At 41.1% G+C, this 27691-nt stretch overlaps 2 protein-coding genes across 2 annotated transcripts in view; both read left to right on the forward strand.

Annotated features, from left to right (window-relative positions):
* Positions 1-1541: 1541 nt before the first annotated feature.
* On the forward strand, positions 1542-11237 carry RAB39A (RAB39A, member RAS oncogene family). The gene is made up of 2 exons (XM_021529408.4): positions 1542-2049; positions 8091-11237. The coding sequence occupies exons 1-2, from the start codon at positions 1727-1729 to the stop codon at positions 8515-8517; spliced, it is 750 nt and encodes a 249-aa protein (XP_021385083.3). The 5' UTR covers positions 1542-1726; the 3' UTR covers positions 8518-11237.
* Positions 11238-18298: 7061 nt separating this feature from the next.
* The window catches only part of CUL5 (cullin 5), a 31743-nt gene continuing 22350 nt past the window's right edge, over positions 18299-27691 (forward strand). The window contains exons 1-2 of the mRNA XM_021529372.4: positions 18299-18686; positions 25888-25997. Coding sequence (XP_021385047.1) covers positions 18663-18686; positions 25888-25997 — 134 coding nt within the window. The 5' untranslated portion in view covers positions 18299-18662. The remainder of the gene's footprint in view (positions 18687-25887; positions 25998-27691) is intronic.

Raw genomic sequence — 27691 nt, forward strand, 5'->3', positions numbered from 1 at the left:
CTGGGGTCATCTGGATCTGTTCCCCAGGGCCAGCCACCCATTCATATCCCAGACAAATGCAATTTGGGGCTGGGAGACATCATCTCCTGAGCAGCGCATGCAACCCTTCTTGCAAGTTCACCCTGTCCTTAGTTTCACTCATCCACTCTGTGGAGCTGCAAGATCTACCCAGGCCTACAAGGGAAATCTGCCTGTCTCACAGTGGTGAACAAGTAACGCATCACAGTAACAATGCCAGCCTCGAGCAATGAGAATACTCATCACAACAAATTGCCCCAAAGACTTACAAAAGTAATGTGGTTTCAGATATGCCTCTAACCAGCCACAGGTACTTAGGGGTTTAGCTGCATTTGTGCCCAACATAGACAGAGGAAAAGAGGCTGTGTGAAAAATAATGTCATCCATCTCCTCTCCCTGTCCTTTTCACTGTCAAAGTGCCTATTCATATCAGTGTCCACTTGCTGCTGATCTTCTGCCAACAACAACCTACTTCCCAGCTGTCCCAGCCTACTCAGCTGGGTTTTCAGGCTCACTGCCCATGGCTCACTCACCCCAGCCCAAACTACAGAAGAAGCTTATGCAATTCTGTTTACCAGAAGTCCAACTATTTCTTTTTATTTGGCTCTAATGCCCATACCAGCCATCTGAGGACTGTTAGTGTTTGTTATCCCATGTGGTTCTGAGACTTAAAAGAAATCTGAGGAATCTATTGCTCAGCAGATTTATCATAACATGATAGTCAGCTGAAGATCCCAGGAGGGCAAAGAAATTTCTCTGATGCAGGAATCTCTTCTGACACAATTCTTCTATTACTTTGGGTAAAGGCACTTCCACCAAGGCTAAATACAAGCAGTTTGTTCCACTGGGAAATGAAGAGCGTATCTCCCTGTCATTTCCAGTATTATGTCCTTTCTCTAGGCAGTTTGTATGGTTCTCTCTGGGGATAAATAGATTGCTAACTCTTCTTTTCCCTTCTGCCACTTTCCCAGCACATCATTACAATCTGGCACTTGTTCCTCTCTATCTGTTGGCCTGCCCAGCTCCCACCCCATCAGACACCTTCCTTTCCAGGTCCGTGCCCCTTTTTCACCTGCCGATCTGTTTCCTCCACACCTCGCCCAGTATTTCCTTTCTGCTCCCAATTTCTTTGCAGAAGTCATGCTTTAACAATCTCTCTCCCACGATTTTCCATGCCGGCCTGGCGCCCTGCCCCAGCATCCCCCTTCTCCCGGCCCAGCCACGAACTTGTTGCCCGCGGGGGCAGCTGGGCGCTGGGCACGGGCTGTAGCCCCAAGGCAGCGCTCCCTCGGCGCTCGGCGCGGCGGAGGAGGGCCCGTCCGGCCGCGCACATGACGGCGCGGTGGGAGGGCGGCCCCGGCGGGCGGCTCGGCCGCGCCACCGCCCAGCGGGCGGCAGAGGCGGCCCCAGCGCGCACCGGCGGCAGGGCCGGGGCGGCGGCAGCGGCGGCAGCAGCCGGGGCAGCGGGGGCGCGGAGCCGCGGCCGGAGCGGGGCAGCGCGGTGCTGAAGGGACAGCGCCCGCCCCGCCCCGCCCCGCCCCGCCCGGGCAGCCGGCAGGGACCACGGCGCGGAGCCCCGGGAGCGGGGCGGGGGAACCCGGCTCCCGGCCCCCGCCCGGAGCGGAGAGCGGAGCGGCTCCGTCCTGCCCCCGCGGGAGCGGCGCCCCGGGCCGCGCGCAGCGCCCGCCGCCGCCCGCCCGCCGCGCCGATGCCGGGCGTGGGGGCGATCGGGGCGCGGTGCAGGCACCGGCCGCGCGGGAGCCCCGGGAAAAGCCCCAAGGCAGAGCCGGGCCAGGCCGGGGCCGCCATGGACGCGGCGATTTGGATCTACCAGTTCCGGCTGATCGTGCTGGGCGACTCCACCGTGGGCAAGTCCTGCCTCTTGCACCGCTTCACCGAGGGCCGCTTCCCGGGGCCGCTGCACTCCGACCCCACCGTGGGAGTGGACTTCTTCTCCCGGCTGGTAGAGATCGAGCCCGGCAAGAGGGTCAAGCTACAGCTCTGGGACACGGCGGGGCAGGAGCGGTTCAGGTACAGGACCTGGGATCTAACCCACACCCCCTCCCGCCCTCTCCCCAAATCCGCCGTCCTCCGGGCACGCCCTGCTTTCCCCCGGCCCTGTACCCTCCTCATCTGACACATCCCCAGCCCCAAGGACTTTGCCTTTCCCCTCTGCAAAATTTCCCTGCTCCCATTTGGTTGCTGTGCCCCAAACAGTTTTCCACCTCTTTGCCCACCAGTGGTCCTAGCCCTGTGGCCCACCATCCTTCTTGCCCCAGTGTCCACGAGTTCCTTCCCAGGAGTTGCTTTCACCACCCTTTCCTTTCAGGCACACCAAGGAACAGCTACCCTTCTCCTCTCAGCTCTCACTGTAGGGTAACAAGTGCCCTTATCCTGTTTCTTCTTCCCTCCTTCATCTTTCCCCTGAAGTCCTGGACCGAACATAGCAATCCCTCCTCCACGTTTTTTTCTTTCATTGCTGCAAGAGGCCTCTGCCTAACTCTGCATTTCTTACTTTGTCATCACCTCTGAACTCATCCTCCCCTGCAGTAATTTGCTTTGCAATTAACTCTCCCATGCAATTTGGAGACCAGGCCACCTCCCAGCTCTTCTGCCTTCCAGCACAGCAACACTGCACCAGTGCAGCCATGGCACTGTGGAAGCCACTGGGCAACCAGCTACAGTCCCTTATTTCAGTGTTTTGTCTGCCTTCTGCACCTGCTGTGCACTCATGTTGGCCAGGAGTCCTCACTACTACTGCTACCATTTATAATGTAGCTAAGCTAGCTCAAATGCTGCACTGAGTATTAAATACTCTCCTTTCTCCCATCTGTTACAAACACTAGCAAAACTACCCTCTTTTCCTCCCCCAGAAAAGTCTCAGTCATTTCCCAGTTTACAAGTTGATACTGTCACTCACTCACTCTTGTGTCTCTGTTGTATCTGTAGTGCTTGCCACTTCAGGCAAGTTGTGCATGGATTTTAGTTTGGACTTGGGGTTCAATAGCTATGAATTCATGGCATCAGCAAGCACATAGCCCATCTCTGTGTACTTCACCCACACACCTGTTGTTACTGGAATGCTAGGAGGAGGATTAAAATGGGCCCCTTCACTGGCCAGAATCAATTCCTCTAAACTCACTGTTTTCTCTTGCAACGGTGGTGCTGATGCCCACACCCAGCTGAAGAGGTGGGATTGCACTGTTTTACTGGGGAACACCTTTTTTTTTTCTTTATAATAATCATTAGAGTGAAACAACAAACAACTTTCCTAGGCTTGCATGAGTCACAACTTGAGATGTATTTTTGCCGATAGGCTTCTGAAGGGTTAGCAAAGAAATTAACAGTGTTAATGTAAAGCTCTTAGCATTTTTCACCCTCTGTGCATTCCAGACAGAATGTAGAATACTTGTAAATAAGCGACTAAGAGTGTACAATCTCTTTCTTTTGAATTTGCTGACAAATGACCAGGACGGCCAATGACAAGACATTCAACTTAAAGAAATGCTAGTGTACAGAACTCTGCATACATTTAAAATCAAATTATCAAAATCTTTTAACCCCGAAATGCTCAGGGAATATACACTGATGAGTCATGCAGTCAGCTGCTCTTAGATTTGCCTCTTTGTTTTTTCTAATACTCAGAAGATACAACCTGAAGAAAGTAGTTATAAATCTTTGCATTTGTTTTTCTGCTGAGACTTTCTTGTCAGTTGATGCACTAAATATAATAGTGTTTATTGTACAGTCTGTTTTATGTTTAGTCAAATAAATGATAAATATTTTACTACCTTACACCACAGGTTACAATGTTGCATTCTGTTCTCTGCTAATGGAGAGCACTACAGATCACAAGTGAAGATGATCTTAGGGAAAAGCTAATTCCTCCAAGAAGTTATCTAATACTGGGGAACACCAAGCAGTTTGCAGTTCTCATTTCCAGTTCTGCTCTGGCTCACTTGCAAAATCCCTCGCTTGGGATTTCAGAGGAGGTAAAACCTGTCTTTAAAGCTCCCTGGGGAGTTCTCTGCATGCAGGGAAAACTACTGGCTGCATAATAACACCTTTCTTTTGGTCCTAGGCATTAGGGACACTCCCAGGGGGAAAGGAAGATGTGACACACCTGCCATCACACTCTCTTGAAAGTTGTCATGTTCTTCCTCTTCCTTGGAGGAATTATTTGGGGAAAATTCTTACATGTCTCTAGCTCACTGATGATTCTGTATTTGAACTGGATTTCATATATTGACTTAGAAATCATCTTTAACATGCCCTGAAATAGCTATTGAATATATTTATTTTGACATCAATCAGGCATCACTAAGCAGAATCTTTCATTGTCTGAGGTGCCACATGGACAATAACAAGACAATCAGTAACACCTTTAACATCTTACTCTAACATCTTAGAACAAGAACCTACAGACCGGCTTAATATATACGCAGGTCATTAATGCAGATTAACGTAAATAAAGGGCACAACCTCAGTTTCTTTCTATCTTCAGATCAGTCATTTAGAGCAATCTACTACTTTGCCTGTGTTTTACATCATCTACTTTGCTATGGCTTTTTTGTTTGTTTAATTTTCCTATATTTAAATCCAATAATATATTTAAATAATGAAACCACCAATGCCATAAAATGATCATGGTGCTAAGACTGAGAATTCATTTCAGTAGGGGCAAAATATTGTGGGGGTGCTTCCATTAATGCACTTTTTAGTAGACTAGGATATTAAACACATTCTGTTTCTTGCACATCTTGAAAATAAAATACTATCCTATTCTTTTTCGGTAAGCAATATGTATTTTCAAAATTATTACATTACAATGTAGTCTTTAGTCATAGTATAAAAATAACTCTTCAAAATTAGATAAAGCTTTTAGTGAAAGTTTGGTTCATCTGTTAAAGATCAGCAAGATCACAATGAAAAAGAAACACTGTGCCTGATTTAAAGCCTCCCTAAAGCCACAGTCTGATGTGATTATACAGAGAATCATAGAATATCCTGAGTTGGAAGGGACCCACAAGGACCATCAAAGTCCAACTCCTGACCCTGCACAGGATGACTCCAAGAATCACACCATATGCCAGAGAACATAGTCCTATTGCTTCTTAAACTCTGCAACCACTCTCTGGGTGAAGAACCTTTTCCTGATAGCCAACTTAAACCTCCCCTGACACAGGTTCAGGCCATTCCCTCAGGTCCTGGCCACCACAGAGAAGAGATCAGTGCTTGCCCCTCCTCTTCCCCTTACAAGGAAGCTGCAGACTGCAATGACGTCTCCCCTTCGTCTCCTCCATGCTGAACACATCCAGTGATTTCAGCCACTCCTCCTATGGTTTCCCCTCAAGGCCCTTCATAATCTTTGTTGCCCTTCTTTGGACACTCTCTAGTTTAATGTCTTTTTTATATGGTGGCCCCCAGCACTGGAGGTGAGGCCACCCCAAAGCAGAGCAGAGCAGGACAATCCCCTCCCTTGCCCGGCTGGCCATGCTGTGCCTGATGCCCCCCAGGACAGGGCTGGCCCTTCTGGTTGCCATGGCACTGCTGGCTTATGAAGTAAAAGCACAGGTACAAGTTGTGTGGGGAAGTGGTGGCATCACCATCCCTGGAGTTATTTAAACGATATGTAGGTGTGTCAATTTAAGGAAGTGGTAGCGTGGTGGACTGTGCAGTGCTGAGTTAACAGTCAATGATCTTAAAGATTTTTCCCCAACCTAAAAGATTCTGTGGTTCTATGATCCTTTTCTCAGATTTTAGGAAGCCACATAACATGATATTGTATGTATCAATGTTTCTTTAAATTTTTTGTATTGCTTTTTTTCTTGAGTTGCTGTTTTCTAAAGACTCTCTGTTATACAATTTTTTTTTGGTAATAAGAAAACTAGTTTCAAATTATACATACGAGAAGTGCAGAAAAAATGACTGTTGCCTCTCCAACATATTCACCCAGTTTTTGTGATGTACAGCACAAAGTTACAGGATACTTTTTAGTCATCTCCATTAAAAGCAATACATACACATAATTCAATATAATGGCTTAGAGCATCAGCTACTGTAAATTAGTACGTCTCTGCAGAAGGGTCTTGCAAGAGATGAGGGTACTGACTGCTGTACATAAACATCCAAAAACACACAGAGGGATGTGTTTCAGTACTTCATAGATACGTGATCTTTTTATATAGAAATACTTCACAGATGATGCATTGCATTTTCAATACTAACCTACTTTCTTTCCTGGCTAATGCATTTCTTTTTTTTCAAGGTTTGGGGTGGGGGCAGGGTTGTTTGGGGCTTTTGTTTTTGGTTTTTTTAAATGAAAGTAGCTTGCATTAGCTTTCGCTTCTCCATATCAAATCCTATTTTTGTCATCCACATTTGCTCTTACTAGAACTACTTGAATTATTTTTCTGCCTTCATTTGTGTTTGCAGACACTCTAGAGGGAAAAAAAAGGGTTAAGAAAACCAGAAACAGATCCTTATGGTACCTGTATTCAATACTTCACAAAATGTGATACCTCTCACTTATGTTCTTAAACAATTTTATGAAATAGTGTGCCATTTTTCATATCCAGCCCTTTTGAATTAATCTGAGGTTAAGATCCTGTTGTCTTCACATTCAGAGGGACACTGCATAGACTCTGTTTCTGGGAATGTAGAAAAGACCTTTTTAAGCATTAGGAGAAACAGTCCCTCCCTCTTATCTAAATAAAACAATTTCAAATGCTGTTTGCCGTCACTAAATGACTTTGGATATGCCAAGAAATCTAAGTCTTCTTTATCTGTGCATTTACCTATCTGTAATAGGACGATTGCTGCTAATCATACCTCTGTGTTCAAATTGTCATCAAAACTCTATGAAATGTGATTAACTAAGAATTGGAGGGAGTTACTGCTATAAAAAGTTGTGCTATTGTGCACAGTTCATCCTGCTTCCAAAAGTTTTGAGGTTTTGGCATCAGCATGCGCTTCATAATCACGAGATAAAATGGAATTAATTCTTAGAATAGGTTATGATTTCAAATAATGACTGTTTAGAGATTGTGCTTCTCATTTCATTTGGAGAATACTTATATATACACTAGTTATATATTTATGCCAGCAACAAGTGCTTGTTCCTTGGTAGGCTTTCACTTCCTTTAAAATGTCTCTTCTCACCTTCTCCATTGTCTCCTATTGCTCATGATTAGAGACTTAAAATAATGGTTTAGTTCCTATATCTTTCACTTTTTCTCTCTACAGTCTAATTTTTTTCTTTATTCTAGAGCACATTAATATTTTTTTTCAACCAGAAGAAGAGTTTCCTACTTCCAAATTCCTTTCAGTGAATGTTCTGGAGCTTAGAGGGCTTAAAACTAGAAAATAACTCTTGCCAGCCCTCATGCCAAAAAATTGTAAATTTATAAAATATAAAGAGCTTTTGAACCTCTGTATGAGGAGGATATTGGAGGTAGGTGTGTCCCTTGACTGTAATAAGTTTGCGTTTGCCCAGTTCACTCAAAAGTTTTGGGTAGTTTTATTCAGGGAGTTTCCTTTCTCTGCCTGCTACCTGTTGACTTCTGTAAGCACCAAGAGTTATGATTAGCTATATAATCATTATTTTAAAGAATGTTTCTGCAAGGAATGCAAAAGGAGATGCTTGAACATTGACAAGTTTGGGCTCCAGGTTTCTTGACATATGTGTGCATACTTCAGTCTGAAGTAATTGATTATAACAAAGTGAAGTGCATGTTTCTATGAAGCTGAAGGACTCAGACTTTACACCAAAAGTATATATCTTTTCTTTTGTGAACATGTCCCACAGTTGCTAATAAACACCACTTTACAAAATAATTCAGCATTCAATATTTGCCCTAGAGGTGTTGGGTTCATGAATGTTGAGAAAGTGAATTTTGAATGTAGGAAATAAAGTAGTAGTCTAGTAGATTAAATTAATACATTTCAATCAGCTTTAAAAAAGGAAAGTTATTTAATAAAACTTATAAAAGATAAAAACATACTGCCATATGGAAAAGTAATTACTTTATTAATAAAGTGAAAATGCATTTTTTTTTATTTCTCCTTTATAGATCAATAACACGCTCTTATTATCGCAATTCTGTGGGTGGCCTTCTAGTATTTGACATCACAAATCGACGATCTTTTGAACATGTGAAGGACTGGCTGGAAGAAGCAAAAATGCATGTGCAGCCCTTTCAGATTGTGTTCCTGTTAGTAGGACACAAATGTGACTTAGTGTCACAGCGTGAGGTTACAAGAGAAGAAGCTGAAAAACTGTCATCGGACTGTGGTATGAAATATATAGAAACTTCAGCAAAAGATGCCACAAATGTTGAAGAGTCCTTTACAATTCTTACACGAGATATCTATGAACTTGTAAAAAATGGAGAAATCTCAATACAAGATGGATGGGAAGGTGTCAAAAGTGGCTTTGTTCCAAATGTTGTACATTCATCAGAAGAAGCTGTAAAGCCCAGGAGACAGTGCATCTGCTGAGTTTGTAGCATGCCAAAGAGCCCATGGGGTGTTTAGTAGATGATGCCAATCTAAATGACAGAAAAATAATTTTGAAACAATATTAGATCACGGCATAGCTGAATCATAGAACGGTAATTTGGTTTTGTATCCTTCTGTCTAGGTTATAGTCCATCACTTTAAGTGCTTTTTTTCCTTTACAGAGTACAAGAACTTTGTGTGGTCTTCAGGCAAATAAATTATATATTGCTAAAGGGAAACATAGTTCTATAGCAATGACACTGAGAAAGTGCAATAATCATCATGACAACATCGTTGCTTGGGCCTTGTATTTTGAATACTGTTTAAAATCAAGTCTTGTTAGATGAGGATCAGATGAGTTCATTACTTTTGTTCATCCTGCTTTAGGTTTGGACAAGAAAATGTTATACCTTATACTTTTTTAATGTGATTCTTTACTCAAGTGCAGGGTTGCTAATGACCATTAAAGTTAGAATGCTGTAGAATTTGATAATAAAGTTAACTCTAAGGAAAACAAACTGAAAGATTGCTCCAATAGCAACCATTTTTGATATGACAATGAGTACAAGCCTTACTAAAGAAAGTTTTAGAAAAGATGATTTATTTGTAAACAAAAATGGGGAATAGAAACAATGAAATTTATTATTACATATTTTCTGAATTGTCAAAGAAACTAAACATAACATCATGTATGATCCAGCTGTTATTTGACTTGTGTACAAAACAGCTTTCCCAATCACTGGAGTTATATTTCAGTGGCCAGATCCTCAGCTGGGTAATTATCAACATCACACTGATATCTACAGAATTACCTTAATTTACACAAACAAATTCCATATTAGCTTTAAAAAATAAACCTACTTCTAACTAGAAGTAAAAAAAAAGTTAGAAAGTGCTGCAACCCATGGGAACCCAGGCCTTAAATTTGAATAGAGCAAAGAGAGTTTTATTCTTAGCCAGCAAATGTTAAACTGTTGTTTAAAAATTGAAGGTTTTAAACTAAAACTGTTACACATAGAGCATTTGGAGAGGAAATATTTTCTAAAATAATGCTTATCTACAGAGAGCAAAGTAAGAGAACTCCTATTCTAAGAAAGAAATCCATAATAGCTTTTAATAACAGCAACAGGAGAAATCTGTGATCATGTAGCATTTTACTGAGCTTGGAGTCATCTTCCTTCTCCTCTGAATATAACACACACTAGCTTTATGCAAACTAGGTCTAGCACGTAAATACCAAATAAATCTATTTCTATTTTATTGCAGTAGTATAAAAGATTACTTGATTGCCAGAGTTAATAAGCATCTACAATTTATCTGTCATAATCATAGCCACCAAACATCAAGCCAGTTATCTGCATATAAAAGTGTGTTATCATGCACAATTCTCCTTTTTGAAGATCAGGCAACAAGTCTATCTAATCTAATTTTCTTCTTCAGCAAGCATATGATTGGTTTTACCTCAAGTTATTTTTACATTCTTTTACAATCTTTTTCAAATATTTTGTAGTATGGAGACAGGTTGTATGGTAGCAGTTACTTTATACATTTAGGGCAACTAAAATCATTGACTTCAAAGGGAGCTAGAAGATTAAGTTTTTCTAAAGCCTGTGTCTTACTTGCACTGAGGCAAAATTACACTATAATGGAAGGATACAGAGGCCTTAATATAAACAGGAATCAGCCTTAATTCTTTAGCAAATAGAACAGATAATTCTAGTCTCAGCATGCCAGAGAGTAATTGCTGTGAACCTGATTCTCTATTAAACTACATGTATTGACACCAAATCATCTTTGTTTGTAGGGTATTTTAAGCCCTCTTTACAAAGTAAACATGACTACAGATGCCAAAAAGTAGTGCAGAATCAGGCTGTGAGCATTTAACACTGATTTATGATATGAGGATTATGTTGTGCTCCTCAGAAGACATTTTTGTTATTTAATTAATAATTTAATTTAATAAATTAGTGACCAGGGAGCCAACAGACCCAAAGTTCACCACTGGTTCACTGTGCTTTTCTGAGCATTTGTGGGTTTTGTACCTCACCTGTATCTCAAATATAGAGATGATTGTTCTTCCTCAAATACACAAAAACTGCTGAGACCAAATCAGACTATACGATCTTCAGTCCTGGACTCTATCCTCTGTGCACTATGTGGTTTTGAGTGTTCAGCAACATGGGATGTAGACACTGGTTTCTTCTGACATACCCAAATAATAATAACAAAACAAAAAAAAAATAAAACAGCCTTATTAGTGCCAGGTATTGCTGTGAATCTACATCTCATTGCATATTTCATTATTTTTAGATTAAAATCTTGTATCTCAAATTTTTCTTCCTGAATACTCTGGAGCCAATGAACTTTTCATTCTGTATGAAAAAAAAATGGGTTATATATGGGGGAAAGGACTAGGAGAAGAGGGGAGTGGAGGGGAGGGATGCACAGAGAAACAATCATCAGAACAGAGCCTTAATCTCTGTTGTCAATGTTGTACCTGTGGTGTCATGTTTATTACACTGGGAATAGAGCTTTTAACCAGATTCAACTGTGTAAGGAACTGGTATTGGCCGTGCAACTAGAAGAGAAGTTCACTACATTTTAAAGTACCGTGCACATAGTTGTCTTATTTGTAATTCCTAAAAATGTAGATTAACATGTACTTTCAAACATTGTCTGTCTTTATGATATATTAAACCACTGCTGTTATCTTCTCACTACACAGTTGCAGTTGATAGAAATGGCTGATAAACATATAATTTGTGAAAATGCATTATTTTCTTTTCAGATGTTTTGCAAGATGATATCTAAGTAACAGCTTGAATAAGGTTTAGAATGGGTGATAGTTCAGTGCACATATATTCTTTTACCCCCAAGGAAGCATGAATATTGACAACAGAACTAATTTCCCAGAAATTACAGAAATCAGATAAATCTTACATGGTAGCCAAATTAAAAAATGTAACATTTTTAATAAGAAAGCACAAACTTTGCAAATTAAGATTTGGTCAATCCCAGTTAGGAAATGAAAAATGTTAATAAACCCTGACAAAGGCTTTATTTAGATTCATAGGCCTGGCAAGTGAACTGATAAAAAGTATTGTTTTTGACTCCTAAAATGTTTAAATTTTCATTGCTTTTGTTTTAAGTTTGATAAAGCGGAGTAAATATCTTCCTATACTCATTAAAATATTTTACATATTAATTCTTAAAATATTTTGGCTTGCTTATAATTGTATCTGTCCCATGTAAGAAACAGAAACTCTAGCCTCATACCATAGGAATCAACCAAGGAAAATATTTAGGTTTTATTTTGTTAATTTATGCCTTTAGTATGGAATGGACTCACCAATCTAACTTCAAACTGGCGACTGTCCTGTGCTCACAGAAAATGATGCAGGCTTGACTGAGCCCCCAGGCACACTGTGCTGCTCTGTGCTGAGATCCCTTCTGCCCCAGACAAATGGCTATTGGTACCCAAGCCTGTCTGAAAGCGAGGGCAGGTTGGATGCACCATGATCAGAGATATTTCAGTCTCAGCATTTCAGCTTCCTTAGGGAGTACGTGCTTCATTGCTCTCTTCTTACATAATTAACATCCAGGAAGAGTGCTTTTTCCCTCACTGGAGACCCCAGCACAATAGGAGCTCCTCCAAGTCTCCACCTTTGCTTTTTACACAGAGCTGGGACAGCAATTTCAGCAGCCTTTATTCAGTCCTGAAGCAAAAGAAGGAAGGCTGAGGGTTTATTCTCTACATGGGCATGGAACTTTACCACAAACATGGTGGACTGTTTAAGAAATCATTAAATATCACAAAACAATGCATTGCTCATTTCTCAGAGTCTAGAGACTATCTTTCAAATAAGTGAATGAAATTAAAATTCTAAAAGAGGAATCGTCCATCACCCACAGAGGCTATTGGTAGCAGCAAGCTCTTTATGAAGGGGAAGGTAAATCTTCATTTAAACTCAAACTGAGGGATTTAAAATCCCAATCCTAAACTGCTAGAGTGGATTGCTGTCTTTGCAAGTATTTAATTCATTTACTTCTCAGAGAAAGTAACATTTCAGGCCAGGCCTGAGTTATGCAGGGATGGATCTCAGTGTGTAACCAGCAGAGAGGTGACTGCTCCCTGGGAGCCAGCTGACAGCAGCCCCCGCTGCCTCACAGGCTGCAAGGGCAGCTCAAACTGAAATTAACTGATCACAGGCTGCCAAAGGCTCACCTTGCAGCTAAAGAACTTCTACAGAAAGGTAACAGTAGAAGTAGCAAACCCAAAACCTGTGCATCGTAAATAAAAGCAATGTCTAGGTAAAGAAACTAGCATTTCAGCTATAGTTCAATTACTGCCATTCCTCATTGCTGTAGCTTCAAATCAGTGCAATCTATGCAAACTGAGTTTTCCTGCTCTATGAAAATTGTGGAAAATCGTGGAAGCACAAACCGAGCCTCCTTGGCTTTAGCAATAAAGTCAGTCACGAGGGAGAGGGCTGCACAAGATAAGGGTGGAAGGAGGACACAGATAATTTCTTCCATCTCTGCACAGCCCTAGGGGAGAAGTGGGACTAACCACTGCCAGAGCCCGTAAGACCCTGCAGAAATATCCATCACTGTAGTGGGACTTGTGGGATGAAAGAAAGCGCTAAAGACCTGGAGTCTGCACAGAGATGTAGGCTACTGACTTCCTAACCCCAGTGCTCCCTAAGGATAGGGTACCTCTGTGGCACAGCTGCAGGAAGAGTTGGGTTCCTGTGTGCTGGCACTAGGTTTACATTGCATAGTGTCTACATTGCGTAAAGGCAAATGTCTACGTTGCAAGCTTTTCTCCCTCTCACCTTCTCCCCCATGTGGTTTCTTTACAGGAAGGAACTGACAGAAGGCATATCTGGCACCAAGGTCTGACAGTGAGCAGGGCAATAGGGGGAAATTTTAGTGGTAGTTGCTAAGTATTAAGGTACTAAAACTGAGGGGAAGAATTGTGGAAAATATTCCAGTCATAATTTTAGTAATAAAAACCTTCCAGGCCTGGCAGTGCTCTGCAGCACTTCTGAGAATTGTCCGTTTTGGTTAAGTTTTCAATGCCAAGGAAATAGTTCAGCTATTTAGTAATAATTTATATTAGTTTGTAGTTTAAAATAATTACTGCATATTATTCCAGGAGAAAAGTCTTCTCTGTGCAGATAATTTTAGTAATTTTGCTCACATACAACTTGTGTTGTATGTTTTAAAGAAATAAGCTATGCCAGGATGTAACTTTAAAATACTTAAGTCTCAAATGCCATCAATCAGAACATTGAAACGGTTCCTTTTATTGGGATTTTTCTCTGCCCAATTCTCTGTGGAAAAGAGTCTGATTCTCAGAGCAGCTTTCCAAACAAAAGAGAGGCAAAGCTTATTGAGCACTGAAGAAAGAGATTCACATGTGAATGAGTGTCAGAAAAGTAGAACATGCTTTTTCTGGTGGTATCCTCTTTCAAACTACCATGCTTCACAGCCCAACTCTAGCTCCCCAAGTACATAGTGAATGGAACAGTAAATTTCTAGCTGTCCAAAAACCACTGGGAGATCAAGTGTAATTGCCCACAGCAGTTCTCCACAACTCTGTGCTTGTGTGAGGAACAATGGCCACATTCTGCCTAATACATGCCATGTGTTTCTGTGTCCCAGGAGGAATCTGGCCTCAACAAAAAACCTCCTGCAGGTTCTGCCTGCAAATAGTTGCTCTGCACCACCCCACACCATCCTCAATGACACTCAGGATAAAAAGTGTAAGGTTTTTCAGCAAGGAAACTATGAGGTAATAGTACTGTTGTCTAAAAATTACATCAGAGAAAAACAAACATCAGGGAGAGAGGTTATTTAAGCTAAAGGACAATGCTGGCATGAGAACAAAGGGGTCCAACTGAGATGCACAGGATAGGTGATTCTGGTGATGCTAAAATAGCAAAGCCTTGGGCTGCTTTAAGTGAAAGCAACAATAGTCTTTACTATCGCATGCAGGCAATTTCTGCAGAATGCCATTGTTATTAACAGAAAAGGTGATGTGAAGCCCAGATAGAAAACACCAGAAGTGTTTGCTTGCCTGTTGAAATGGAAACAAACACAGAAGTCTGGTCACTGACAGTGCTTCTTTTTTCAGCTATAGGTAGATATCTGAGTGTTCTTGCCCTTTTAAAAGGATTGTCTTTAGTCACTCACAGTACGTTTTGTGCATGGGTTCGTTGTGACAATCCACAGCAGTGATAAACAAGAATTTCCAATTGAAAGAAAAACTAAGTCTTAGTATCCCTACTGAATATAACTAGATTGATGGGAGAAGAGTTTAAAATGGACTAATCAAGCATCACATTTTTCCCTTCATGAACTAAGATTAGAAGAAACTATTTTCATCTTACTGGTTTCAGGTCATTAGAACAGATCATAGAAATACATATTCCTCTCTGATGCAACTCATTCAAAGCTTGGAATCACTGTACTCCAAAATATATAGAATATTATGATGATATGAGTTTCACTCATCATCCAAATCTTAATGAGCTGTTCCCTGCAAATCACTTTGAAGCAGTGCATGTCTGGGATTGTGATTCCCTCTGCCTTTTACAATCCATGCAAAGGATTAAAACTGTAGACCAGTGTAGTACCAATCAGTAATTAATATCTTCATTAACAGCAGAATTGAATAATAATCCATCTGTAATAGAATTAAAGTAAATAAAACAATATTGTGTAACACTGAGCACTGCAGAAACACCCTGAAGTGGTACTAACATCCTACAAATCCTTAAGATTCACAGATGTCTTTGCTTCCCAGAAAATTCGTGTACAGATCTTCAGGGGGAAAAAACCCAAACAATTACAGTCATTGTATAAACCATGTAAAATGAGATACTCACTATTTTCAATATCAGTAAAAAGTACCAGCATTTCCTTGTCTCTCTGCTTCTCAGATGTTCAAGTTCTCTTTATTCCTTGGCTAACCTATTTATAAGTATTTCACAAGAGCATATTGGGGCAGGATGCACAAACTCTCATACCCAGAACAGTCACTGCTGACCCATCCAGGCTAGCAGCGTGTTACACGATATCTGTCAGGTGCCTAAGGGGACTTAGACCAGACCATGAAAAGTACACTGGTGCTATTGAATTCTGTGTACTCACACATTTTTGCGCCAACACTTGGTAAGTTTGGATGCAATAAAGAAACAGTTGGAATAAAACAATTAAAATTAAATAGAATTATTAGAAATAAGCAATCACAATAGAATATGATGATCTCATTTTGAATAACTGTATCCAACAAAACAATGGAATTGACAAAACTGATTTATTTTTTTAATATAACAATTGAATAACATGATTAATGAATTGAAATAAACAGATCAGAATAAAACTATTGAAATAAAACAATTGGAATATTTTTAATTTAACAATTGAATAACAAATTAATTAATTTAAATAAATCAGAATAAAACTATTGAAATAAAACAATTAGAATAAAATAATTGAAATAGCAACTTTTAACCTAGTTCAGATTTAAATGAGAATAATTGAAAATCAGATAATTGAAATAGAATGAAATAATTAGTAGAATTGAAACAGAATAACTGAAATAGAATAATTTAAATCACACCTGTCAAATTTAAATAAAATAATTAAATTGAATTATTGGAATTAAATAATTAAACAAATTTTGTTAGGTAGAACAATTGAATAAAATAATAAAACAATTAAATTGAATTATTGGAATTAAATAATTAAATTGGACAAATTTAGTCTAGTAAAACAATTCTAAAACAATTGATAAACTGAAATAAAACAATTAAAATGTAGAATCAAAATAAAACTAAACTATTAGAATACCATATGAATCTAACAGAAACAACTAAATAAAACAATCTGAATAGATTACAATAAAAAGATCAAGCAAAATTTAACTATTAATGATCCAAAATGCCAAATTGGAATTCTCACAATTGAAATAAATACAATGAACAAAAAAAATTAAATAATCCAATAAAACAAACAATCTTTAGAGACAAAAAACAATAAAAGAACTCACTATAACTGACCACAAGATTCCAATCACAACTAAGTCACACATATAAATAAATTGTATTTCTTATAATTTAATGATAAGGACCACAAACCTAAGCACAGCTAACAAGACAGCCACCAGGGCCCTCTGTCAATCTTAGACCCCCCTTGGTCCACCTCCTTCTGTATCAATCAATGCCTGCCTGTTACGGCTCCCCCTCCCTTTCAGCCCAGTCACAAAATGGGTCCTCTGAGCCACCACTGATTCGCACTCAAAATGGCACCTCAGAGCTGTCAGCACCACTCACCCCAAAATTAAAATTAAACTTTTTACTTATTCCAAAAAAACAGTTAGTACCAACTAAATGCATTCAAGTAGTCTTGAACTCGAACATAAAAATTAGCAGCTTATAAATTTTAATACCTCTGCTTTCAAACTAACAGTACAATAAGCAGAAATTCTCTCTCTCTAACTAAATGCTTTTAAATTCACTTTCCCTGTCTGGTGAGTGGTCTGGGGACTCTTGGCCACCATCCATCCCAGAACCTCACTATACTGGTGCCCCCACCTTCCACACTCACACAATTAACTCGGCTGGAAACAGTTAAACAATAACCATTTGTATCCCAAATAATCAGTATCTAAAAAGCAATTATACCAACAAATTACATCCAGGTAGTCCTGGACTCGAAAGTAAAAACTATGTAACTGAAGTACCACGAAAAAGAAAAATAGAAATTATAAACTACCTGCCTATGGTAGGTAGGTTCTACTCTCCCTGACCCAGGCTAGGAGGAGATCCCAACCCCGACTCCAGCTCCTAATGAGCTGAACGGCCTCTCCTAGCTGGCCACTCTCACTTTGAGTCACCAGGCCAGGAGGATCCCCTAACTCCCCTTTCATGGCTGAAACCAGATGCGTCCACCTGCCCAGTCCACCCCGTGCAGGACCAGGTGCGAACACCACCCCGTGCGCCCTGCCATGTGGAGAATTAGGGTCCTACCCACACCCCAAGCTGGGACTCCATTCTCCCTGCTACTTAAAAGGAGGACATTCCCTAACCGGTGGCTCCCTGTCATTGTTCCAACCTCCCTGCTCAATCAGGGCCATCCTAGAGCAGAGGATTGTGTCCAGACAGTTCTTGAATTCTCCAGTGAGAGAGACTCCACAACTGCTTTGGGCAATCTGTTCCAGTGCTCGGGCATCTTCACAGTAAAGAAGTTCCTCCTTATGTTCAGGTAGAACTTCCATGCCCATCGTCTCTCCTTCCAGTTGCTGCGCACCACTGAGAAGAGCCTGGCCATCCTCCTGACACCCTTCCTGCAGATGCTTACACACTTAATAATTCTGTAAATAGAACATTCGTGACATCTGGCACGAAGCGTGGCGGCTTAGCTGGATGGGCGTAGGGCAGGGAATTGGCTTGTCGGCACACGGCTCAGTGCGGGTGGCCGTGCGGGTGTGCCCGCGGTGCTCCCCGATCCCTCCGCCAGGGCGTGCGGAGGTCTGCGCCGCAGCACCCGCAGGGACAGCACGGCGGGACGGCCGGGGCTAGTCAGTCAGTCAGTCAGTCAGTCAGTCAGTCAGTCAGTCAGTCAGTCAGTCAGTCAGTCAGTTAGTTAGTTAGTTAGTAGTCAAGTTGTTTCTGCGCTTGCGGGCCACAGCGCCCCGTCCCGCCGAACGCGGGGCCCCGTGCCGAGCCCCGCGGCGCCGGGCGGCGCGGCGGCGGGCCGGCAGGGGGCGCTGCAGGCGGGCCGCGGCCGCGCGGGGCGGCGGGGCCGCTCCCAGCGCCGCATCATGTGGGCCCGGCCCCTTCCATGGAGCCGCGGCCGCCGAGCGCCGCCCGGGCGGACGCTGCCATGAGGCTCTGAGGGCGGCTGCGTGCCGAGCACCCGGCCGGTCCCAGCCGCTGCCGGGCTCCCTGAGCCTCGCCGCGGGACAAGGAAGCCTAACGCTGAGGCCGCCGCCGCTGCTGCCGCTGCCGCCGCGGGTCCGGCCGGGCGGGCGAGCGGCCCGGGGCCATGTAAAGCGGCAGCGGCCGGTGGGAGCCGAGCCGAGCTCGAGCAGAGAAACCGCCGTGGCCGGCCGGGAAGGCCCCGCAGTGGGGATCATGGCGACGTCTAATCTGCTAAAGGTGAGAGCGGAGCCCGGCCGAGTCCTGCGGGAGGAGGGGGGAGGCGGCGGGGCCGGGCGGCCCTGCGCTGGCCGGGCCGGGCAGGGCAGCGGGGCCGGGGGCAGGGCCTGGCGCGGGCCGCGGGTGCCGCTGGCCGGGGTTTTCGCTCCAGGGCCCGCCCGCAGGTGAGCGGCCTTGGGCTGCCGGCCCGGCCCGGCCCCGCCGGCAGCTGCTGCCGGCCCGCGATCCCTGCCCCCGGCTCTCCCTTCCCAAACACGCCCCGTTGGGAAACACCGCTGCGTCGTGCGGATAGACAGGGCACCGTGTCTTCTCTTTGTTTATTTAAGAAAATCCGGGTGTACGGGAGATGAGTTTTAAGTTAAACAAAGAGTTGGAAAATGGCTTTGCCGAGGGCAGGTGCCGTTATTGGGGTGCCCACCGTGTTCCAGTTTTTTTGTTAACTGCAGTTTTCCTGCAAAGGAGAACTCCCGGAGGCCTTTCACTTACGTTAAGCAGCTTTGCTTTTGTAGTCATATGTTTTCAAGCACTTTCCTGGCGTTTGATGGCAGATGTCAGTCACCCCAGGCTCCTACAGGTTGGAACGGAAGATTTCAGTGGGACAGTCCAGTGTTAGAGTTCAGGACTGCCTGTCCTGATCTTTGTGGTATGTATGAGGAGAAGACTCTGTGTGGCCTTTGAGGCCATGCTAGCACAGGGAAGACGGGCCTACTTGAAACCACTGTTATTAGTGCCTACAGTAAGTGTTTCTAAACCACCAGTTAACTACAGTGCTAAGATAGGCCTAGGGCAGGCTGTCTGCTTGAGGGATTGACAATTGAAGATATATATAAATACAAGCATAAACATATGTTCATTACTGCATGTTATAGTTCAGTATGGTCCTGGAAAAGTGCTGCTTGCATTTTACTAACCTGACCTAATTTGGATGCATAGATTTAGCCTGAATCTGCTGGTTTTATTTATTACTCTGGGACATTCATTGTGAAGAAATGAGAACTAATTTATCCCTTTGTTTCTTCAGGATATTAAAAAAAACTCTATATTAAAAATAAATGTTTAAAAAAAATCTTCCTTGAAATTGAAATTATTTTGAATTCATTCCTGTATAGTTTTATGCCTGTAAGAAGTTGTTAGATATTTAAGCAGATAATACTTCAAAATACTTAAAAATCTAAAACTGAGGAACCTAAGAATACAGGCGAAAAAAATATCTCATAAGAAGAAATATTCTTTTTGTGGAAATGCATGTGTTCAGAGCAGGTCTCAGTTTTATCCACTTGTTAATGTTTTAGATCATCTCTTTTCTGTGCATTTGAGGATTTCTCAAAAGTCCAGCACATGCTCTGATGATACATGTGATGGGATAGCCCACAGCAGATAGGAGAAACATAAGCCGTAAGATTTGTCAGCATTCCACTTCAGCTATTTTGAAAGAGCAATAAAGAGGCCTTGACTTGGTGCGATGTCCCTTGCCAAACTGAAGTCTTTTTGTTAACTGGTCATGATTTTGCCATTGGCCTTTGAGTCGTCAGTGTTTTATATTGACAATAAGATATATATGTGCAGTATGTTTAAGGAAAAATGCCGCAGAGATTTCTTGTAAAATAGGCATTTCTGGTCACTCAAAGTGTTACTAAGCATTTAGTTTACTAATTAGTCAGTTTTTCAATGACAATAAAGTATGATTCCCACATTACAGAAGGAAAGATTATGCAGTGATTTGACTTGGTTTATAATGGCAAGATAAACTAGTGTGAGAATTAGAAATAGGTAAGGTGTTTTGTTCCCCAATTCCATTTGTCAGAGTGCTCTCTGAGAAGCAAACTTTTCATTCCAGGTCAGTGTTCCCTGGCAGTGCCTTGTGCCCTCTGAGTCTGTCCAAACTACTTCTGCTTTCATCTTTAAATGGGGAAAAAAACAATGTCTGGGCACAGTAAAAATCCCAGGATAAGGAAGGAGAGGTGTTAAAATCTGCAAGTTTTTTTCATATCTGTTTCAAATAAGCCTGCATAATCAAATCTATGTTGGGTATAGACAGGCCTTAGTTTTGCCAGCATGAGCAGGACCTGAGTATCTTCTTTTGTTTTCCCCCATCCTGGTCCAGCTTTCCGCATAGTTGAGACAATGAAGTGAAATATTCCTTTCTGATTCTATTAACAGATAGTAGCTGAATCGAAATCTGACTGGCCATCATAATTTTTGAGGGTGTCATTTAAACTCCACTAGTGCTTAATTTTCCTAATTGTAAATTCTTTTCTGAAAAGCATATTCTTGGAGAGCCTTCTTGAAATGCAAAATTAGAATGAGCAGTCGTGTTGAATCCTAGTGAGACAGAGCAAACGGTAATGTGATGGAAATGCTTAGTAAGAGCCATTACAGGGTCAGCTGGTGCCTGCCTTACCTGTAGCAGAGCTGCTCTCCCTCGCTGAGGCAGTGGCTTTCTGATAGGTGACCAAGCCATTTCCAGCGGAGTCCCTAGAGTTTTTTGTCTCAACACACATGTGACACTTCTAAAGTGCGATACTTCATTTCAGGGGCCCTGTAGGATTATAACTTGTTCTCTTTGCAGTGATGATACAGTCTAAACCAATTCACCCATGTGACATGAAGACATTTCAGTTTTTCTGAAGTTTGTTGAACAGAAGAGACGTTAGCTTATTGTAGCACAAAGAAAACCTATAGCTGTATCCATGCTGGCAGATCTTGCTATTGTAGGGCCTTACTGGAGCTGCCAGCAAATGCAGGAGTCTATCCTTGCAAGATGAACTCCACTATGAGCCTGATATTAGGAAAGAAGCAACAGTTTTTCCTTGAGCTTAAATTATATGAGAATCACTGCTTACCTTTGTATCAGTTTGACCTGTTTGTTGCTGACAACTAGAAACACCTTTGAAGGTTTTGAATTTTTTGACTTGGAGTACATGTTTCCAGATCTGATTTTAAGTTTGTCTGTTTCTTTTTGGCTGTGTCCATTAGGATATCCTTAAGATCCTTAAGAGTGTTGCACGTTAGTTAGTTACATTCAAAAGCTTTTCCTGTGGCTACTTGCTACAAGTATTACAAGTAGCATTTTAGAGCTACTTGTAGTGGAGATTAATCAGACAGTGCTTGTTTCTGTTTAGGACATCATATTTCCTACTTCATCCCTCTCTGAGCTGGCCTCAGTATAAGTACTCCCTGGAAACAATGAAGTTGTAGAGATGAACATGTTACTCAGATGTATCAGATCTACATTAAGACCTAGAGAACACTTCTTTTCTACAGTACTATGTAAAGCATCTGGAGAGACCAGGACTGAATTTCTGTGTGGCCTGAGAGTTCCACAGAGACATTTTGAAGCTCAAAAGGGAGAGTAGCATGAAGGTTGTAGTGTATTGCCTTGCCTTGTTATATCTTTTATGTTTAATTGCTTATGCGTAGATTTGAAAAACAGGGAAAAGTACAATGTGTAAAGTAGTATGTATTTCAAGTGAAGTTTAGTGTTAAAATAGAACTTTAAATCTTTATGAACAACTTTATTGAAGTGAATTTTAAAACAAAATATTTCATACATTGAGTTGTTTTTTAAGCATTAAAATTTAAACACTAGAATGGCTACTTAAGGGTGTGGCTATCAACTGTAGTCTGTGTTTTCAGAGAAGATTTGATAAGTGGAGTAATGTTATTTCATCAGTTATGCCTTACTGTTCTGTTTGTCTTTCCTTTGGAACTGTGGTTGGAAGCAAAGTAGGAAAGAAAAATTGCCCAGGAAATACTGCTCAGAAATTGCATGTGTGACTTTGGTAACAACTAAGAATTGCCACTGTTTGACCTCCTACTATAAAACCTGTTTTCGGTCATGTACTAAAAGAGATGGAAATAGGTGGTATTTAATGCACCCTTTCTTCCTGTAATTACTGTAAAATTGTAATGTCATGAAAGCCTAAATCTACCTAAATTATGTTTCTGTAATATTTTTTTTTATTTCAGTAAAGCTTTCCATACTGTCTCTCAGAGCATCCTTCTCGAAAAAATGTCCAGCCCACAGCTGTATAAACTCATCATGTGATGGGTGAGCAACTGGCTCATTGTAGGGAATTGGGTGATGTCAGACTGGAGACTGTCATAAGTAGGGTTCCACCGGGCTCCATCTTAGGCTCTGTGCTCTTCAACATCTTCATAAATAACTTGGACATAGGACTGGAAGGGACACTAAGCAAGTTCCTAGATGACACAAAACTGGGAAGAGCTGCTGACTCTTTTGAAGGCAGGGAGGCTGTGCAGAGTGACCTGAACAAATCAGAGGGCTGGGCAATCACCAACCAGATGAAGTTCAACATGGGAAAATTCTGGATTCTGCACCTGGGATGGGGCAACCCTGGAAGTGCAGACAGACCAGGAAATAAGATGCTGGAGAGCAGTGCCACACAAAGGGACCTGGGGGTCCTGGTCTGTGGCAAGCTGAACATGACCAGCAGTGCCCTGGCAGCCAGGAGGGCCAGCCCTGTCCTGGGGAGCATCAGGCACAGCATGGCCAGCCGGGCAAGGGAGGGGATTGTCCTGCTCTGTTTGCTCTGCACTCTCCAGTGTTGGGGGCAGTTTTGGGCACCACAGTATATTAAAGACATTAAACTAGAGACAATATCCAAAGGAGGGCAACAAAGATGGAGAAAGGCTTTGAGGGGAAACCATATGAGGAGTGGCTGAAATCACTGGATGTGTTCAATTTGGAGGATGCTGAGAGTGTAGTCTGCAGCTTCCTTGTGAGAGGAGTAAGACGGGCAAGCACTGATCTCTTCTCTGTGGTGGCCAGGATCTGAGGGAATGGCCTGAAGTTGCATCAGGGGAGGTTTAAGTTGGCTATCAGGAAAAGGTTCTTCACCCAGAGAGTGGTTGGGCACTGGAACAGGCTCCCCAGGGAAGTGGTCACAGCATCAAGCCTGACAGAGTTTAAGAAGCACTAGGACTATGTTCTCTGGCATATGGTGTGATTGAGGATGGTCCTATGCAGGGTCAGGAGTTGGACTTTGATGATCCTTGTGGGTCCCTCCCAACTCAGCTGATCCTATATTTCTGTGAATTGTTTATTTAACTTAAAGATTAGTTGAGTGGGATTAATTTTATTTAATCTTCTGCTTAATTAAAGAAGGAAATGTGGAAAAAATTTACTCCTGTGTATAGGAAACAAAGTTCTACACTTCTGTAATGGGATTTCAGGATAAGCTTTGTTTGAGGAATTTTTTTTAAGTAGGCAGATATTGGTTACAAGTGGACACAGGGGTTTTTTACAACTGAGGTTGAGTTTTATTTGTGCCTCTTAGGATTAAGTAGGTAATTCCAATCTAAATCACTTAAACAGTTGCATTTGCAGTCCTCCTCCTCCCCATGTTTTGTAGTGAAACTAATCTTATTCACAAAGATAGAGCGTTCAGGTTTTATCTTCAGCTGGTTTTGGTGATGGTCTGAATTGCACTTCTCAAAAATTTTGGAACAGATTTTTTTACCTGTTCCACAAAACTTAAGGGATCTTCTCTGATGTTTCATTCAAAAGGAAATCTTTTAAGGAAGTTGCTTTTACTTTTTTAATAATGTCTTTTTTGGAACTTCTCACTGTTCAGTAGCTGATATTTTATATTCATTATCCTTCAAAGAGAGACTTGGAACAGAAGTATCTGCAAGTAGAAGCTAACAATTTTCATGGGACTAAAAAAGATTAGAGCAATGCATCAAACACTAGGAAATAATTAGAGAGCTGGCTTTGTATATAGGGGAAGCATTTAGTTGATGATTTTCAAAGATGATGCATTCAAATTACTTTTTTTCTTTTTTTTGCACTGGGAAAGAATAGGTAAAACCGTCTCCGAACAGGCAAACAATATTTCATGGAATTGGTGAAATTCAATGAAAGCTGTGTTCAGTGTCTACCACAATGCTGTGAGGCCTCCAGGTGCTGTGGCTGTAAAAATAGTTACTGTGGTGCCTGTTGCATCTTTGTAGCTTGAAGATGAGGTATCCTTGCATTTGAGAACACCAGGGGATGTGGTTGACAAACTGTGCTTATTCTGAATACTAAATAACAGATTTAATTGTAAATTTCCATGTAGTAATTAATCAAAAGGAGGTGATTGAGGGAACATGGTGTGCTGTTTGTGCTTGTTTATCTGAAGAGATGTTAGTTGCAGAACAGTGCATTTATCAGAATTTAAAGCAGATAGACTGTATTAGTTGCTCTATTTGAAGTGAATTCTGTCAAATGTAGTGTTTCTAGCCAAGACGATGTTCAGAAGTAAGCAGTGCACTGGAACATAGCCCTGCAGATAACTGAACCAGTAGTCTTTATGCCACAGATTCTCAATCAGTGTATTCTTTTAATTGCATATTTTTCTTTTTAGAATATGGAGCTTTAAGCAAATAGAGTCACAACATATGTGGTAGAATTGCTATTTTTCTCTCAAAGTTGTTGTGTTGCTTGAGCTTTTTCAATAATGGAAGTTAGCCTGGATACTGTGGTGAGACTTTTCAGAATTATATGGGAGCACTTCATTTCTTTACTTTTCCTCGTAATTTGTATTGCAAGTTTGAAAAGTCCACCTTGGATTAGATTTTTCATCATGGTGTAAATAATCTTTATCTGTACCAGCGGTAATCTTGGTCTTGTGGCCAGTTAACCCACAGGAAGGGAGTCTGCGATACAGCAGCTCCTATGTTACTCTGCTTCCTTCCTCCCTCTTTGCTGTTGATGCCAAATGCACTGTGAGAGAAAAAAGGTACGTGGTAGCATCCACAATACCATTCCTGACTCCTGGCTACCATTTTGATCAGGGTAATTTATTGAAGACAGGAGGTTTGCAACTGCCTCCTGACTTCCACTGCAGGTATCTTGGTTGGAACAGTGAAGCTGCTCCAAATACCGTCCATGTTGTCTGTATATAATTCCACTAACAACTGAAGAACACCTGCTAGAACTTTGCATTGTAGCTAATGCAGTGATTAAATGAAGAAATTGGCAGTTTCTTTGAACCTAATAATAGTTCTGTCACTTCTTAAAATAATACTTATTGTGAAAAGTGTTGTTCAGCTGTGGTAGCGTAGCTTAAATGCTGGCTTATGAGGAACACCTGAGAAAATATTTTAATGTTAACTTTATGAACTACAATCCTTAAAGATAAGCTTAAGTAAGATGCGGGTTTATTAACATTACTTTTTTTGTTGTTTCTTTTAGAATAAAGGTTCGCTTCAGTTTGAAGACAAATGGGATTTCATGCGCCCAATCGTTCTGAAACTTCTTCGTCAGGAGTCTGTCACAAAACAGCAATGGTTTGATCTGTTTTCGTAAGTAATTTTTGGTATCTTACATCCTTCTGCATGATAGGAATATAGTTATTGAACTACTCCTGATACAGACAGAAGTTATCTGACACAGATTGTTTGGAAACACAGAACAAAAAATACTAGTTTAAGTTTTATTAAGAGATAAGTGTGCCAATATCACTCTAAGTGTGCAAAAGTTGGGCTTTGCTGAGATTCAGGTCTTTGCAAATAGGATGAAGAAAGAACAGCAGAGCTTTTGACTTCAGCTGACCATAGTAAACAAGTTTTGTACTTGCCCACAAACTTTTTGTTAGAATTACAGAGAAAATGTTTACTGCTATGTCAGTAAATTCATTTAAAGGCAGTTTGCTGAATGTTACATTATTCTGATTTGAATCGCTTTCTTCTAAAATAACTGAAGTAACAGGGTGGTGCAGTTTAACTTGAATTAACAGATTAATTTGAATACTTTTTTACCCTAAGAATGAAATATAAGAGTTTTCAGACAATGTTGGTATTAATGTACTTTCTATAAACCTTGCCATTTTCTTCCTTCTAAAAAGCAAGAAGCTGCTTCTCCAGAAGCTTAGGTGATTTTTTTTTTTTTGTGGTATACATTGTGTGATTTTTAAAAACATGCTATGGAAGTGAGTTACAAAAGAAATATCAAAAGTATATCTAAAATAATCTTTGTCCGATGGAGTTATTTGCTCTCTAATATAGTTGTAATTAAAATCTTCAGACTCTTCTTTTGCTTTTAAAAATCTGTCACAACAGTAGTTTTTTTTCAGATGTAGTCTTTTTGCACTCTGTCTTTTTTTCTCTTTTTGATGAGGACAATGTAGTGACTTTTTACAACCAGTTTAATGCACCTGTCACACACCAGCCAAGAGCACAGGTAGTCTAACATGTGATGAGTTTTAATATCTTACAATGTCTCTGCTGTAGTAGTTGCCAGACATGGTATAGTTAAGGTAAAAATTCGGTTCTGAGTCATTGTGTTAATTTTTAATAACTAGTTCAATAATTCTGCATTGGAGTGGAAACTTTATATTTATTATTTTTCCTTGTAGCTGAGTTATTGAATAGAACTTAAGTAATTTCATGGCTAAATTAAAGCTATTGAGGGAAAGGATCCCACTTCCTGCAATTTATATTTTTGGACAGTGTTCTTTGTTAAGCTTCTTAATAAAAATGCAAAATCTGTGGGTGTCTTCTACATGCCCTTTGAGTATAATTATCCAGTACTGCTTTTTTTTCACTGCTGTCAGGAAACAATGGCATTCTAAATGCAGTAGCACCTTTTCTGCCTGTGAATGTTGTGTAAGTCTCACCAGTTGAGTTAGACCTCTGTAAGCCTTGGGCTGGCACCTTTAATCTGTGTCAGAGCATCTTGTGAGTTTTGTCTTTTCGGTTAAACTAAAAATGCTGCTTTTGTATTGAAATAAGTGTATTGATTTAATAGGAACAAAGTAATAGCTTTAGACTATAGGGGTGCTTTTGTGCAGAGATGTGGCCTTGTTACTGGAAGGTGGAAGAGCCAGAGGATGGTAATGAGTCAAAAAAAGGCTTGCTAAGCTATATGTATATATGATACATGGTTAGGAGTGTAACTTGCTTAATTTAGTCTTCAGTATAGAAAGAATAGGAGTTAAGATACACTTGCTGAGCTGTAAGGTGGGAAAAATTTCATTTGAATGATGATTAAAACTCAG

This window comes from Lonchura striata, chromosome 1 (assembly GCF_050655825.1).
Source record: "Lonchura striata isolate lonStrDom1 chromosome 1, ASM5065582v1, whole genome shotgun sequence".
Lineage (NCBI taxonomy): Eukaryota > Metazoa > Chordata > Aves > Passeriformes > Estrildidae > Lonchura > Lonchura striata.

Bases quoted from the DNA above. Each gene is read 5' to 3' on its own strand.
- RAB39A (XM_021529408.4), top strand. From the start codon at position 1,727: ATGCCGGGCGTGGGGGCGATCGGGGCGCGGTGCAGGCACCGGCCGCGC. The intron at 2,050-8,090 runs GTACAGGACCTG...TCTCCTTTATAG, and splicing joins GCGGGGCAGGAGCGGTTCAG to ATCAATAACACGCTCTTATT.